The following is a 13,414-nucleotide window of genomic DNA, read 5'->3' as shown; positions in this document are numbered from 1 at the left end:
GATGGATGCAAAATGAAGTTGTAGACAAGAATTTAATGGAACTTTGTATTTATTTTGTACTATTTTGTCAGGCCAGGTGTTCTTCTAAAAGGAACATAGGCATATATTTTATCAGCATTTCTATAAAACAGTTCTTTGTCTTTTGTATGGTAGCTAGCAAAACATGTTACACAAAGGTCAACATTACACTTCTGGATGGCTTCTTGTCTGTTTTTCTTGAATCCTTATGAGGTGATCAATTCTATCATTTCTTGAATCAGTATTTCCTAAGCTAGATGGTCTGCTCCATTTGCTGTTGTAGTCTCTGTGTGAATTGGTTTTCAATGGAGCCATAGCAACCCTTTAAAGTAATGACAGCTGGTCTATTTGTCCAGCATTGCAACAATGTAATATCCAGGCATTTAGTGTTCCAAGTTTGGTACGGTGGGTAATCAATGTTATGTATCACTTTTTACCATGAATTGAAACACCAAAAGGACTTATATTTTTGTCACAATGGTCCTCTTCACCCATATACATGGATTGTATGTGGTTGGGAGATAGAAATTTTCTTCTTTTCTTTCCTGGAATCTTGTGACCATATGCAATGGTTCAGCTGGAAATGCATTTGAGGTAACAGATACTATAACATTGTCATTCCACTTTGTTATTACAATGGAAGCATCCTCTGTCACTCAAGATTGATAGAAACTTGGGGCTTATTTTTTGTTTCAATTTTTTAGCATAAGGGAACACATTGATGATCTGTTTTCCCTTACAGTTTGTCCCTTATAACTTGTAGTTCTTCAGTTCTTCCAAAAAGTGGTACAGTTGTGAAAAAGTTGTCAAAAATTAAGTGTAAAGGGAAGATACCAATCCTTTCTCTGAGTATATGCAGCATACTGCAAAACAGTGGATAGTCCTAGGTTGAAGAACTTTTCTTTATCTAAAATTTTTGCTTTTGATACTTTATAAGGCACCATCCATAAAATGTAACCACTTGAATTGGCACATACTCATGATTTGTATCCATATCTAATTGGCTTGCGCATCAACACTGTGATTTTCTTGGTGAGGAGTAATTTCTTGAAATACATCATTTAGAGCTTAGAAAAGAGGGTCAACCTTTGCAAAACCACCATTTGGGTCATGAGCATCATTATCACAACAGTGGAGATTGGAAAAGATAAATTCAAATCTATCTCTAGAAAGCGCATTTACATCAGTTTCACTGAAAGTCTCACCCCTCTCCCTCCAGTACAGTCCTTGTTTTGGAAGTGGAATGTAACCACTTAGAAGCAGAAAACCTATGAAACATCTCATTTCTTCAGTGCTTATGTCACCAAGTTTGTTCTTCCTTGCAGCATAACTGTTACTCTTGTCCATTAGAAGTTGCAGCACATCATTGTCAAAAAAGCATGAAAATTATTCTAAAAGAGACTGATCCTGTTTGGGAAATAGTAAGGCCACACAGCAGGCAAAACACTGAGTTTACCCATATGAGTTTACTCATAACTATTTTACTTTCGTCTAAATTATTGTCTTCATGACTACTACTTGCACCACTGGTATTTCTACTTTTATCATCTTCTTGGAACTGATTTTCCATTACCTGTTGTTCTTTACTTTCTTCATCTTACATCTGTATCCACCATTGTAGGAATGCAGCACTGAAATATTTCTACTTCAGCCCTCAATGTACTCCCTGGGAAGTTGTTGGGTGCCATGGTATCTTCTTCCCCAGAATCTTCATCTGACAAGTCGGGATTTGTTACATTAATAGGTGGCATCATAACTATTTGTAAAGCTTTATCAGGTGATGTGTCCTCATCCTCCTCCTTAGGAATATGGAGATATTCACCAAGTTTTAAATCCCTGAAACAAAATTATGAAATTATAATTTTCTGTACTGTTGGCATAGTTCTGATGTGTTTGTGAGGATGCTTATTGTCATTTGGAAAGGACACCAGCAAACATTTGTTGTGTGTAAAAAAACAAAACTATTATCATCGCAAATTGTCTTTTATTTTGAAAAGGTAAATACAGGCCTTTGGAAATCAACAACATTATAGTACAGCTCATTACTTAAAGATAAGTTCATAAAAATTACCTCCCAAATCATCAGCAATCACTTCCAAGAATGCAAAACTCAAGCAAACTGCATCTTAATAATGTGTAGCTGAGCTTACCATATATGCCAACTGTTTGCAAAAGTAGTACCTACATTAAATCATGAAATTTGCCAACTTACCACTGTCCTTACAGGGGGGCAGTACGCAGATCTGGGCTAAGCTCTGTCAGGCTGCAGTGTTGTGACAATGTAACCAGCCAGGACAATGAAATCTTGCATGTGTATATGTGTATTTTCTTTGTGTGTTAGATACGAGGGGAGACACTGAAAGTTTAGCAACAATTTCAATCCTGTTTACATGCCCCAACTATATGGTGAACGGTTATTATACAGATACTTTACTGTGACAGTTTTAGGTGGAAGACGTTTTGAACTATGTTTTCGTAAGGTACCAGTAGATGTCTGGTGTGAACTACCATGTGTATAATACCACCAACATTTGTGCTGCAGCCATTACTGAATGCTTTGTGTACTGAACTTTGCTTTGTACTGCTCAGTGCTTGTTTTTTGATCATTTTGAAATGATTTAAGAGACTAATACTCTATGATGGGCTCTGAGTATGACTTTCACAATACCAGAAGGAATCAGTGATCCCTATGACCGATATGTCAGTTCTAGTTTTGGAGGAGAAAAGGGCTGCCAGAACTGCCCCACTCCTCAGGCAATTTATGTTCTCGTTTGTTTACACTTTCAGCTGAGTGGTGTGTTATACTGTCTGCACTTTGTCTTCACTCCTTCCATTATTTGTGTTCTACAAAGAACTTTCCAGTAGCACAATAATAGAACCACGTTTTGTGGGATTAATAAAATAGTTTATTACCTGAGAGATATTCTAATGGGCATAAAATATTTTTTTAAATATCATTACACAATAAAGACAACATTTAATCACTTTGTGTTAGATGTTGAAACAAGCAGTTAACAAAATATGGAAAAGAAACATGCTTCTAAGATACCACTCTCTGCACATACAGTGCCATGATAAGCCTACAAGATATAATGCATGCTTAGACAATGTAATAAGTAATATCCATGAAAATAATGTTGAAATTGGAGTAGTCAAGTTAGGCCTAGCTGACCATGATGGCCTATGGATTACAGTTCCAGTCAGCATTCCAGATGAACAACACAAAACTGTTAGACCTATGAATGAATGCAACATAAGAGTGTTTAGAACTAGATTAAGGTCAATTAACTGGAATGACATCTTATACAAAGATATGTGTGTGAATAACACAAGCAAATTATTTATTGAGCAAATTGCAAGAATAATTGATGAGTGTTGTCCCAGATTAGTAAAAAGACAGAATAATAACAAAGCTCATAAACCACAGAGACTAAATAATTGGTTTACACCATACCTCAACAGCATCAGGATTATGCTTCTTACGTTTAAGGACAGATCTCGTAACAGCAATGAGTACAAAGAGATGTACATTAGAATAAGAAAAATTTATAGATCTGAAATAAGTTTGGCAAAACGTAGGGTGAATGATAACTATATTCTTAAATCCAGAAACAGCTGTAAATCTGCCTGGGAAGTAATTAAAAGTGAAATAAATAGACCAACAACTCAACTAGCTATACCCATAGCCCCAGATATCTTAAACTCACACTCTGTTAACTTCAGTTTACAACAAGATTTGTCTCCCCTCAACGCCATGCTTGATGCTACAACTCTCTTAGGTTCAAATAAGTATGTAGTCCATAAATTCTACTGGGCAACAGCAAATGAAAATGATGTTAGCAAAGCAATAGACAAACTAAGTAGTTCCAGAGCAGAGGACTTCTATGGTCTGTCAAACTTTGTCAGAAAGAAGATATCAAGTGATCTGCCCCCTCTAACCACTCTCATTAACCGTATATTACAGCAAGGGATTTTCACTGACTGTTTGAAAATAGCAGTAACTATTCCCATATTTAAGAAAGGAGAGAAATCAAATCCAAGTAACTATCGCCCTATCTCATTAATCCCAATAATATCTAAAATAATCGAAGACTGTGTTCACCAACAAATGAATCACTATTTTTATTGGAATAATTTGTTAAGTAACTTACAGTATGGATTCAGGTCTAAACTATCCACAGTTAAAGCACTTGAAAATATTGTTAGTGATATATACACTCCTGGAAATTGAAATAAGAACACCGTGAATTCATTGTCCCAGGAAGGGGAAACTTTATTGACACATTCCTGGAGTCAGATACATCACATGATCACAATGACAGAACCACAGGCACATAGACACAGGCAACAGAGCATGCACAATGTCGGCACTAGTACAGTGTATATCCACCTTTCACAGCAATGTAGGCTGCTATTCTCCCATGGAGACGATCGTAGAGATGCTGGATGAAGTCCTGTGGAACGGCTTGCCATGCCACTTCCACCTGGCGCCTCAGTTGGACCAGCGTTCGTGCTGGACGTGCAGACCGCGTGAGACGACGCTTCATCCAGTCCCAAACATGCTCAATGGGGGACAGATCCGGAGATCTTGCTGGCCAGGGTAGTTGACTTACACCTTCTGGAGCACTTTGGGTGGCACGGGATACATGCGGACGTGCATTGTCCTGTTGGAACAGCAAGTTCCCTTGCCGGTCTAGGAATGGTAAAACGATGGGTTCGATGACGGTTTGGATGTACCGTGCACTATTCAGTGTCCCCTCGACGATCACCAGAGGTGTACGGCCAGTGTAGGAGATCGCTCCTCACACCATGATGCCGGGTGTTGGCCCTGTGTGTCTCGGACGTATGCAGTCCTGATTGTGGCGCTCACCTGCACGGCGCCAAACACGCATACGACCATCATTGGTACCAAGGCAGAAGCGACTCTCATCGCTGAAGACGACACGTCTCCATTCGTCCCTCCATTCACGCCTGTCGCGACACCACTGGAGGCGGGCTGCACGATGTTGGGGCGTGAGTGGAAGACGGCCTAACGGTGTGCGGGACCGTAGCCCAGCTTCATGGAGACGGTTGCGAATGGTCCTCGCCGATACCCCAGGAGCAACAGTGTCCCTAATTTGCTGGGAAGTGGCGGTGCGGTCCCCTACGGCACTGCGTAGGATCCTACGGTCTTGGCGTGCATCCGTGCGTCGCTGCGGTCCGGTCCCAGGTCGACGGGCACGTGCACCTTCCGCCGACCACTGGCGACAACATCGATGTACTGTGGAGACCTCACGCCCCACGTGTTGAGCAATTCAGCAGTGTGTACACCCGGCCTCCCGCATGCCCACTATACGCCCTCGCTCAAAGTTCGTCAACTGCACATACGGTTCACGTCCACGCTATCACGGCATGCTACCAGTGTTAAAGACTGCGATGGAGCTCCATATGCCACGGCAAACTGGCTGACACTGACGGCGGCGGTGCACAAATGCTGCGCAGCTAGCGCCATTCGACGGCCAAAACTGCGGTTCCTGGTGTGTCCGCTGTGCCGTGCGTGTGATCATTGCTTGTACAGCCCTCTCGCAGTGTCCGGAGCAAATATGGTGGGTCTGACACACCGGTGTCAATGTGTTCTTTTTTCCATTTCCAGGAGTGTATAATGGCTTTGAAAATAAATTAATCTCCTGTGCTACTCTCCTAGACCTGAGTAAAGCATTTGACACTGTATCTCATAGTACTATGATCATGAAATTAAGACACTATGGTATGGAAGAGGATGCCCTGAAATTATTAGAATTCTACTTAAGCAACAGAGTACAATTTGTTAGTGTAAATGGGCAGCTGTCAAACCCACAAACAATAAAAAGAGGTGTGCCACAGAGCTCCATACTTGGGCCCTTCCTGTTTGTAGTGTATGTTAATGACATGCCACAGTATTTACCCTGTAAAACAGTCCTCTATGCAGACGATACAACTTTTATCAATTCAGGACAGACTCGTGAATCCGTATGAGAAAAAAATAATATAATATTTGAAAAATCGGTTCATTGGTTTAGTGCAAACTCCCTATTCCTAAATGAAACAAAAACTGAGGAAATATTCTTTAATTTGAAGGTATCAAACAAAGAAAATAAGTCCGTTAAACTGCTAGGAATGATGATTGACCAGAAACTTAGCTGGGATAAACATATCACATATGTCTGTTCTAAACTTGCACATGCTAAGTTCCTACTTTATAAGCTTAGGAGTAATGTCAGCCAAAACTTACTACTGCAGTCATATTTTGCTTACATCCACCCCCATCTTTCATATGGTATTCTGCTCTGGGGAAATTCCCCCAATTCAATATCAATTTTCAGATGGCATAAAAAAAGCTCTTCGATGTACAGTGGGTTTATCTCCTAGGGATACATGCAGGGAACATTTCAAAAAACTTAACATCATGACAGTTCCTTGTTTGTACATCTATTATTGCTTACTACATGTAAAAGAAAACATAGCTCAATATCTCCTTAGGCCATCTGTCCACACCCACAATACAAGACGAAACCACACAATTGATCTGCCATACTGCAGACTGTCTAAGATACATAATAGTTATAAATATGTAGGCCTCGAACTGTTTAATATGCTCCCTAAAATTGTACAAACAGTATCTAAAAGTAAATTTAAGACAACTTTGGGTCAATGGCTCAAAGGTAAATCATTTTACTCAGTTGATGAATTTAAAGATTGTAATATGGCAGATTTGCTGTTTTAACATAGAGAAAGGTACCTCTGCCTGTAGTAAGACCTAAATTTGTATCAATAGCTTAGGATAATGACATAGTGTCATCAACATGTATATGACAATGACATAGTGTCATCAACATGAATACTCCCTGCTTAATATAAATCTGTATAATGTTTTCCTTTTTATTGTAAAATTAATAATATATAAAATTACAAATGTGTGTTTTTGTGCTACACTAAATTTCATATGAAATTGTTATGAGACTATAACCATCTTTATACTGTAATTGTACTTATTGACGAAGCCCATTGTATAAGAAAATACTGAACGGCTGATAAAGATTCTTATTCTTCTTATTCTCAAATTGTTATAAATTTGGACACCAGTGTATAGCTATTGTGGGATGTCAACATACCTTTCATTTATCTGATTCTCAAAAAGAGTGAAGCAAAAGCTATCTAACTCGACATTTTTGTAACAATTTGGCAATTAATCACTTCATTCTTCAGAAAAATAGCAACATACTTACTTTGATTCTAAATATCTCAGTACAGACCATCACCTCAGTTGCCTGTTTCTCCAGTTGATGGGACTCTACATGATGCTTTAACTGTGAGTGTACTAAAGTACTCCTAACATCAGATTAATTGATCCTAAGTAAATTCATCATTTTCTCTTAAAATATAGCTCATAGCATTGACTAAAGACAAGATTGATAGCTTATTTTGTATATTTTCACTCTTTGTTTTACAGAATTAGACAATCGTTGTTATTGTATAACCTAAAAAGTTAACTATGTTACACATTAAAGCATTACTTTGCAGGAGATTTATGGAAGTTGAAATTAATTGTTAACTCATAATAGTAAAGTTTATGTTGGTGAATTGAAATGAGCAAGTGAATCAGGGGTATTACCATTGCTTATATAAAAATGTTTCAGTTGGGAAGTTTAAGTAAGACATTGAAGACAAATAAAAAAACAGTTTAATCATTTAGTTCTACAATTATTGACTTATCAATGTTAAATCATGGGAGACTCAAAATACAGGAGAATCAGATAACTGTGACATAAGGTGCATATTTCATCTGAGTATGAGGCTCATTTAGGAGACAAAATGTACTTGCATTTTTTGCCTGTGGAAAATGGTTGTTCAGCTGCAGCACTTGAGGGTGTACGGGTATTATGTTTAATAATAAATTTCTTAAAACCTGCTTCCCAAGAAATACTGCATCACTGAACGGGTTTTTTTACAGCATGTCCAACCACATTTTGACTAGATTCTGGGCTTACTTTTTACAGATGTTTTAGTACTAGGCTTCTCTTGAGTGACAGATGTTAAAAAGTCTTTCGTCTTCCTCTTCATCTTCATCTTCCTGGTAGGTACCTAATTAATGATTAATGGACTCAAAGAAAGTTAACCAAAGTTAAAGAGTAGCTTAATGGTTTTTTAATTAACTTAAATGTTAACTCTGATCATTAATGGATTAACAGTATTGTGCCCAGCTCTGGGGACAGTGGACTCAAAGTAAATGAAGTATTTATTCAGCAGAAGCAACCAGTAAGAATATTGTGTAAACTAAATACTAACACATCTAGCACAGTTCTCTTTGAGGATCTTGGAATTCTTAAACCCCCCCTTTCTCTCTCTCTCTCTCTCTCTCTCTCTCTCTCTCTCTCTCTCTCTCCCCCCCCCCCCCCCCCCCCGCCCTCCCCCTCAAGAAGACTCGCATATAGTGTTTAAGTAGACTTCACCTCCTTATCAAGGGTTTTAAGTAGAGTTATGTACTCTGATGCAAAGGTATTCAACAAGCTACCATCTAACTTGAAAATTGGGAATCCCTACCAGTACAAAAGAAAATTAAAAATATAAATTAGCTACTCATTTTATGAATTATCTGATTATTTTGTTTCAGTGATTGAAAATCCTGCTTGCTACCTAGCATATAACAGTGCTCATTGTGAAGCTGCATGACAAGTAATAGTATATTGTACAGGCTTATGTTGTTAAATTATTTTTGTATATATAACATAATGCTGTATAAAACATTAAATTAATTAGATGTAAGTAACAATTAAAAAAATAAAAAACAGTGTTATCAAGTAAATAATCAGCTACCAGCAGAAGATGAAAAGCACCTATTTAATATAACTGAAGAAGTAACAGCTTTTTTCCTTCTTCTTCTTGTCATCCTCCTTGAGATGCACAACTTTCTTTCCACTTTACTGGGCTTCATTTATCTGGTGTAAACAAACATCGTATTAAGCACTATAATGACAGTTTGTTATTGTTACAATGTATGGATCAAGTTTTTATCACTTACTTTTCTATTTTTAGTGTATACTTTGACCATTCTATGTCCTTAAAGGCTTTCCTCCTTTATGGGATCTACAGTACACAGTGAATGAATTATTCAGGATGCTATAAATGAAAACACTCAGAGACATAAGCAAATTGTGTGATCTATTTTTAACTTCTTTTTTTTTCAGTTCACCATAATTTTTATGGAAAAAGAAGAAGTAATGTTAGACACAGGCCTCTGATCCACACCGATTTTGGTATGAATGTTGTCATCAACGCACTCAAGAAATGCCTTATGCGGACTACTGTGCTAACACATTTGATCTTGGAAGGACTCTACTTTACAAAAAATAATCTGTCTTTATTGTGTACAGTACGTATTTGTTTCAACCTGCTTATTCACACACTAATAGTCTAAGGTCTCCCAGACTGACATCATGTGGCTTTTGTTTTACAAAAACTTTTAAGTTACAGTTGTTCAGAGGTCAGTTGATGTCATTAGCAAGCTCAAAAAAGCTATTCACCATTGTACATATGTCCTAGAATAACAACCAAAAATCCTCTTTTGTGTCATTCCACTTATCAAACAAGTTCTTCTCATGACTTGTAGCTCCTACACTAAATCACTGTGATGGTATTGTGAATTGTATTGTATTACAGTACAGACCATTGGCTGAAATGAGGCAGTGAGGTCAGCGAGACACTGCCCTTACATTTGAAAAAAGTATAGCTCAAATTCCGACCACCCCCTCAGTGATTTCCATACATCAATTTATACATAAGATGAAATTCTTTGCCTTGGCACTGCACAGCTGACATCCATCCATATTGTTGTCCACTCAGGTTATTCTTTTCTCTCTCATTGTTTCATCAGTATATGGTGAGGGGGAAAAAATCATTCTCCCTTTTCATGTACTGACATAGTAGTTGTCATAATACCGTCCATTACATTATTCTTCAAATACAAGAATTTGTCTAGTTACTGTAGTTTATTAATTATAAAACTTTAACATTTATAAGACATGCAGTAATAAATAAACGCATTAATAGTATCTTTTACAGAGGTTTATTGTAGTGTGTAGACTTTCAAACATATTTAGCATATGGACACACAAAATCCATGAAATGGTTTCAGTCATCTTTTTTGATATTCCGCACAAGGTATGTCATAAAAGTTCAAGAAAGGAATTTATAAAAGTAACCAATGGTTGTAAGCTATCAAGGATAAAGTGTCAGACTGTGTCATTTATACCTTTATATGTAACTGTTAGAGAAATTACTCATGACCAGTCAATGAATGTAGACATAGTTACCAGCATCTCACAAATTTCTTCTGATTACTATGAAAAATCAAGTAATTATTGATCTTGTTTCATTCTTGTTTAGGCATAAGCATTCTGAAACAGCACATCAGCAGTCAAATCATTACCAGCCATTCTTCAATTTATATGAGACTACTGAATTATGAATATAAATCTTGAGAATGGATCATACTTGCCTTTCATATGCAGTAGACCCTTCCTCATTCTTCAACAAGTCCAGGAAAAATGAAACTTTGCAAACATTAAATCTTGCACATTTAGTCAAGAATGACATTAAAAAATGGTAAAATCACAGATGTGCCTAGAACTCTCCACCACATGATATGGTTAATCTCCGGCCCCTGGTAGAAAGGTTGATACAATAACAAAAGGCTGCACATTGCATCAGTCCATCAGTGACCTTCTCAAACACCACATATTATTTGTGGAATTCCTGGATGGAAGGAGCAGGTAGCAGAGACAGAAAAGAAGTTCATCTTGGGTCAGATACAGCCCCAAACACTTTCACAATTAATACCAATAATGAACCACTACTGAATGGGGCAGTGTATGTGAGAAGTTTGAAGCAATGTTCTTTAAAGCCCTGAGAGCCTCAAATAATATTGACTTAAGCCCAACCCTTAAAAAATAAATAAATAAATAAATAAATCAGGTTTACATCACCTCTACAACAGGCATGCTCCATGTTACATGGAGAAGAACACTATTGAAGCAGTGCCCATATTATAAATACTTTGGTGTTATTCTGGACAGTGTCCTGAGATATAAGCAGCTGTGCACCAACACCAGAATGAAAGTAAGTGGCAGAAACAATACTCACTACAAAGTTGTACTCTCAGATTGGGTCATTAAACCAAAAATGGTAAAAAGAACAGCGCTGAAAATTTGCTGTGACGGCGAAGAAAATGCCTCTGTAATTTGCTAAAAATCTGCTCACGTTAAGCAACTTTATGTTACATCTAACTAAGTTTGCAAACTCATCACCAGCTGTCAAACCTACATCCACATATAGCATCTACAATCTGGCAGGAACTGTTCCACCAGCATATGGGAGGCACATGCCTACAAAGAGAGAACTAGGTCTTCCACATTCAAACAACAACTGCTAAATGGCATTTGACAGTTTCCCCAAAGGCTAAAAATCAAGAAATAGCTTGCTCAGAGCAACTGAGGACTACAAACATTCAACTCAACTGAAAGTGGAGACATGTTCAACTTCTAAAGTGAATCGCTGTATAAATCTGCTAGCACTAGACCATGCCCATCCTTAAAATGGGCTGTGGACAGAAACAACAAGATCCAAAGCAAATCTCCTAAAATGAAGATACCTTTAATAGAGTTGGCAAAAGGAGATCCCAGACAGCTGGCAGTGCTGTTGACAGTTTTCAGTTGCAGAGCAAAAACTGCTGCAGGCGAGAACAATAGTCTTCTACATAACTGCCACAACAATGCTGTATTACTGTAGACATGTTTGCAAAATCGTATTATATCATTGGTAGAAGGAGGTGCACAAAGCAGTTGCATCAAGCCCACTGCAGCTGTTAGGGATCTTTTTTGGTGATTCTTCTATAGTACCATTTAATCTGTGCAATTGTGGTTGGTCCAGACAACCCAACATATACATTCCTGCTTCCTGCTCTGATTGCCCCACCTATTGCATGCTGGATAGGAATATCAGAAGAACAAGTCCCTGGCCATCTCAGACCTGGGAATTCTGGATATCTCTTAAGACTGTGGACAGGAGAAAAAGATCCAATGCAAATCTAAAGTGTGGATACTCAGTACCATCTAACATGTATAAATGTGGTGAAGTCCAGACAACCTAGTACATGTATTACTAGACAACCTAGTACATGTATTACTAGACAACCTAGTACATGTATTACTACTGTCAACAGCCCCACTAAGTTCAGCCTGGGTGACCTCTTATCAGCAACTCCTAATACAGTTGACATTGTCCTCTTCTGACCTAACTAATATTTTCTCTTTTATACAAATTTACTTTTGTGTGTGTGTGTGTGTGTGTGTGTGTGTGTGTGTGTGTGTGTGTGTGAGTGTGTGTGTGTGTGTGTTTATTTGTTTGTACTGTAAATGTTATAGACACTGTAAGTGTACTATGTGATTTATTCTTATAAATTGTACTGACCTTTTTCCATGTAATATGTAATCTGCAATGTAGGAAATGATAGATTGCTACTTACTGTAAAGAAGACACATTAAGTTGCAGACAGGCACAATTAAAAGATATTTACAAAACTTTTGACCACAGCCTTCATTGGCACAAGAGAAACAGAGAAAGACAGACCATTCATACATACAACAAGCACAGCTCACGCACGACTGCCACCTTCGGCAGCTCAGGTGGAATGCAACTATCACATGGGATGGCAGCAGTAGTCTGTAGCATCTGGGAAGGGGAAGTGGAAGGGATAGTAGTGTATGGGTGGGGGGACAGAGGAACACTGACTGTGCAGTGTCTAGATTGCCAACAGGCACAGTGCAATGGTAGGAGAGAAGGGGTGAAAACTGTTGGGTGGAGGGTGTGAGGTCAGTATGTTACCATGGTTGAGGCTGTTAAGATTATGAGAGTGGAGAATGTGTTGTAATGATAACTCCCATCTCTGTAGTTCAGAAAAGCTGAAGTGGAGGATCCAGATGGCTCCTACCTAACCCCACCTGCTGGTCACCTTTCGGGAATTTCTTACCTCCAACTTAGTTTCACCATCCTTCCCCAGATCCCTTTTCCAAAATGCCAACCTTTCAGTAGAAGAAAGAATAGCCAAAACAACCTGAAAACCAATCCTGACCTTATCATCCTTACTGCAGACAAAGGTTCCACCACTGTTGTTATGAATCACAGTGACTACCTGGCAGAAGGCCTCCGCCAATATCTGAGTCTTCCATCTATAAACTCTGTGAGAGGGATCCTATCCTAGAAGTCCAACACAAACTCCAATCCCTGCTTGAACCTTAGGCTCTTTGCCGAACCTCTCCCCTGAATCCATTTCCCTCCTCACCCCTGTCACCCTGCACACCCACCTTCTACACGCTCCTCAAAA

General features: G+C 38.4%; 1 protein-coding gene across 1 annotated transcript in view; it reads left to right on the top strand.

Annotated features, from left to right (window-relative positions):
- LOC126335425 (centrosomal protein of 78 kDa-like) overlaps positions 1–13,414 on the top strand; it is a 122,452-nt gene that overhangs the window by 29,388 nt on the left and 79,650 nt on the right. Inside the window, exon 3 of the mRNA XM_049998702.1 lies at positions 9,222–9,406. Within this exon, the coding sequence (XP_049854659.1) occupies positions 9,222–9,406 (185 nt within the window). The remainder of the gene's footprint in view (positions 1–9,221; positions 9,407–13,414) is intronic.

The sequence above is a fragment of the Schistocerca gregaria genome, chromosome 2, assembly GCF_023897955.1.
Source record: "Schistocerca gregaria isolate iqSchGreg1 chromosome 2, iqSchGreg1.2, whole genome shotgun sequence".
Lineage (NCBI taxonomy): Eukaryota > Metazoa > Arthropoda > Insecta > Orthoptera > Acrididae > Schistocerca > Schistocerca gregaria.
This window is presented reverse-complemented; position numbering and strand designations above follow the sequence as displayed.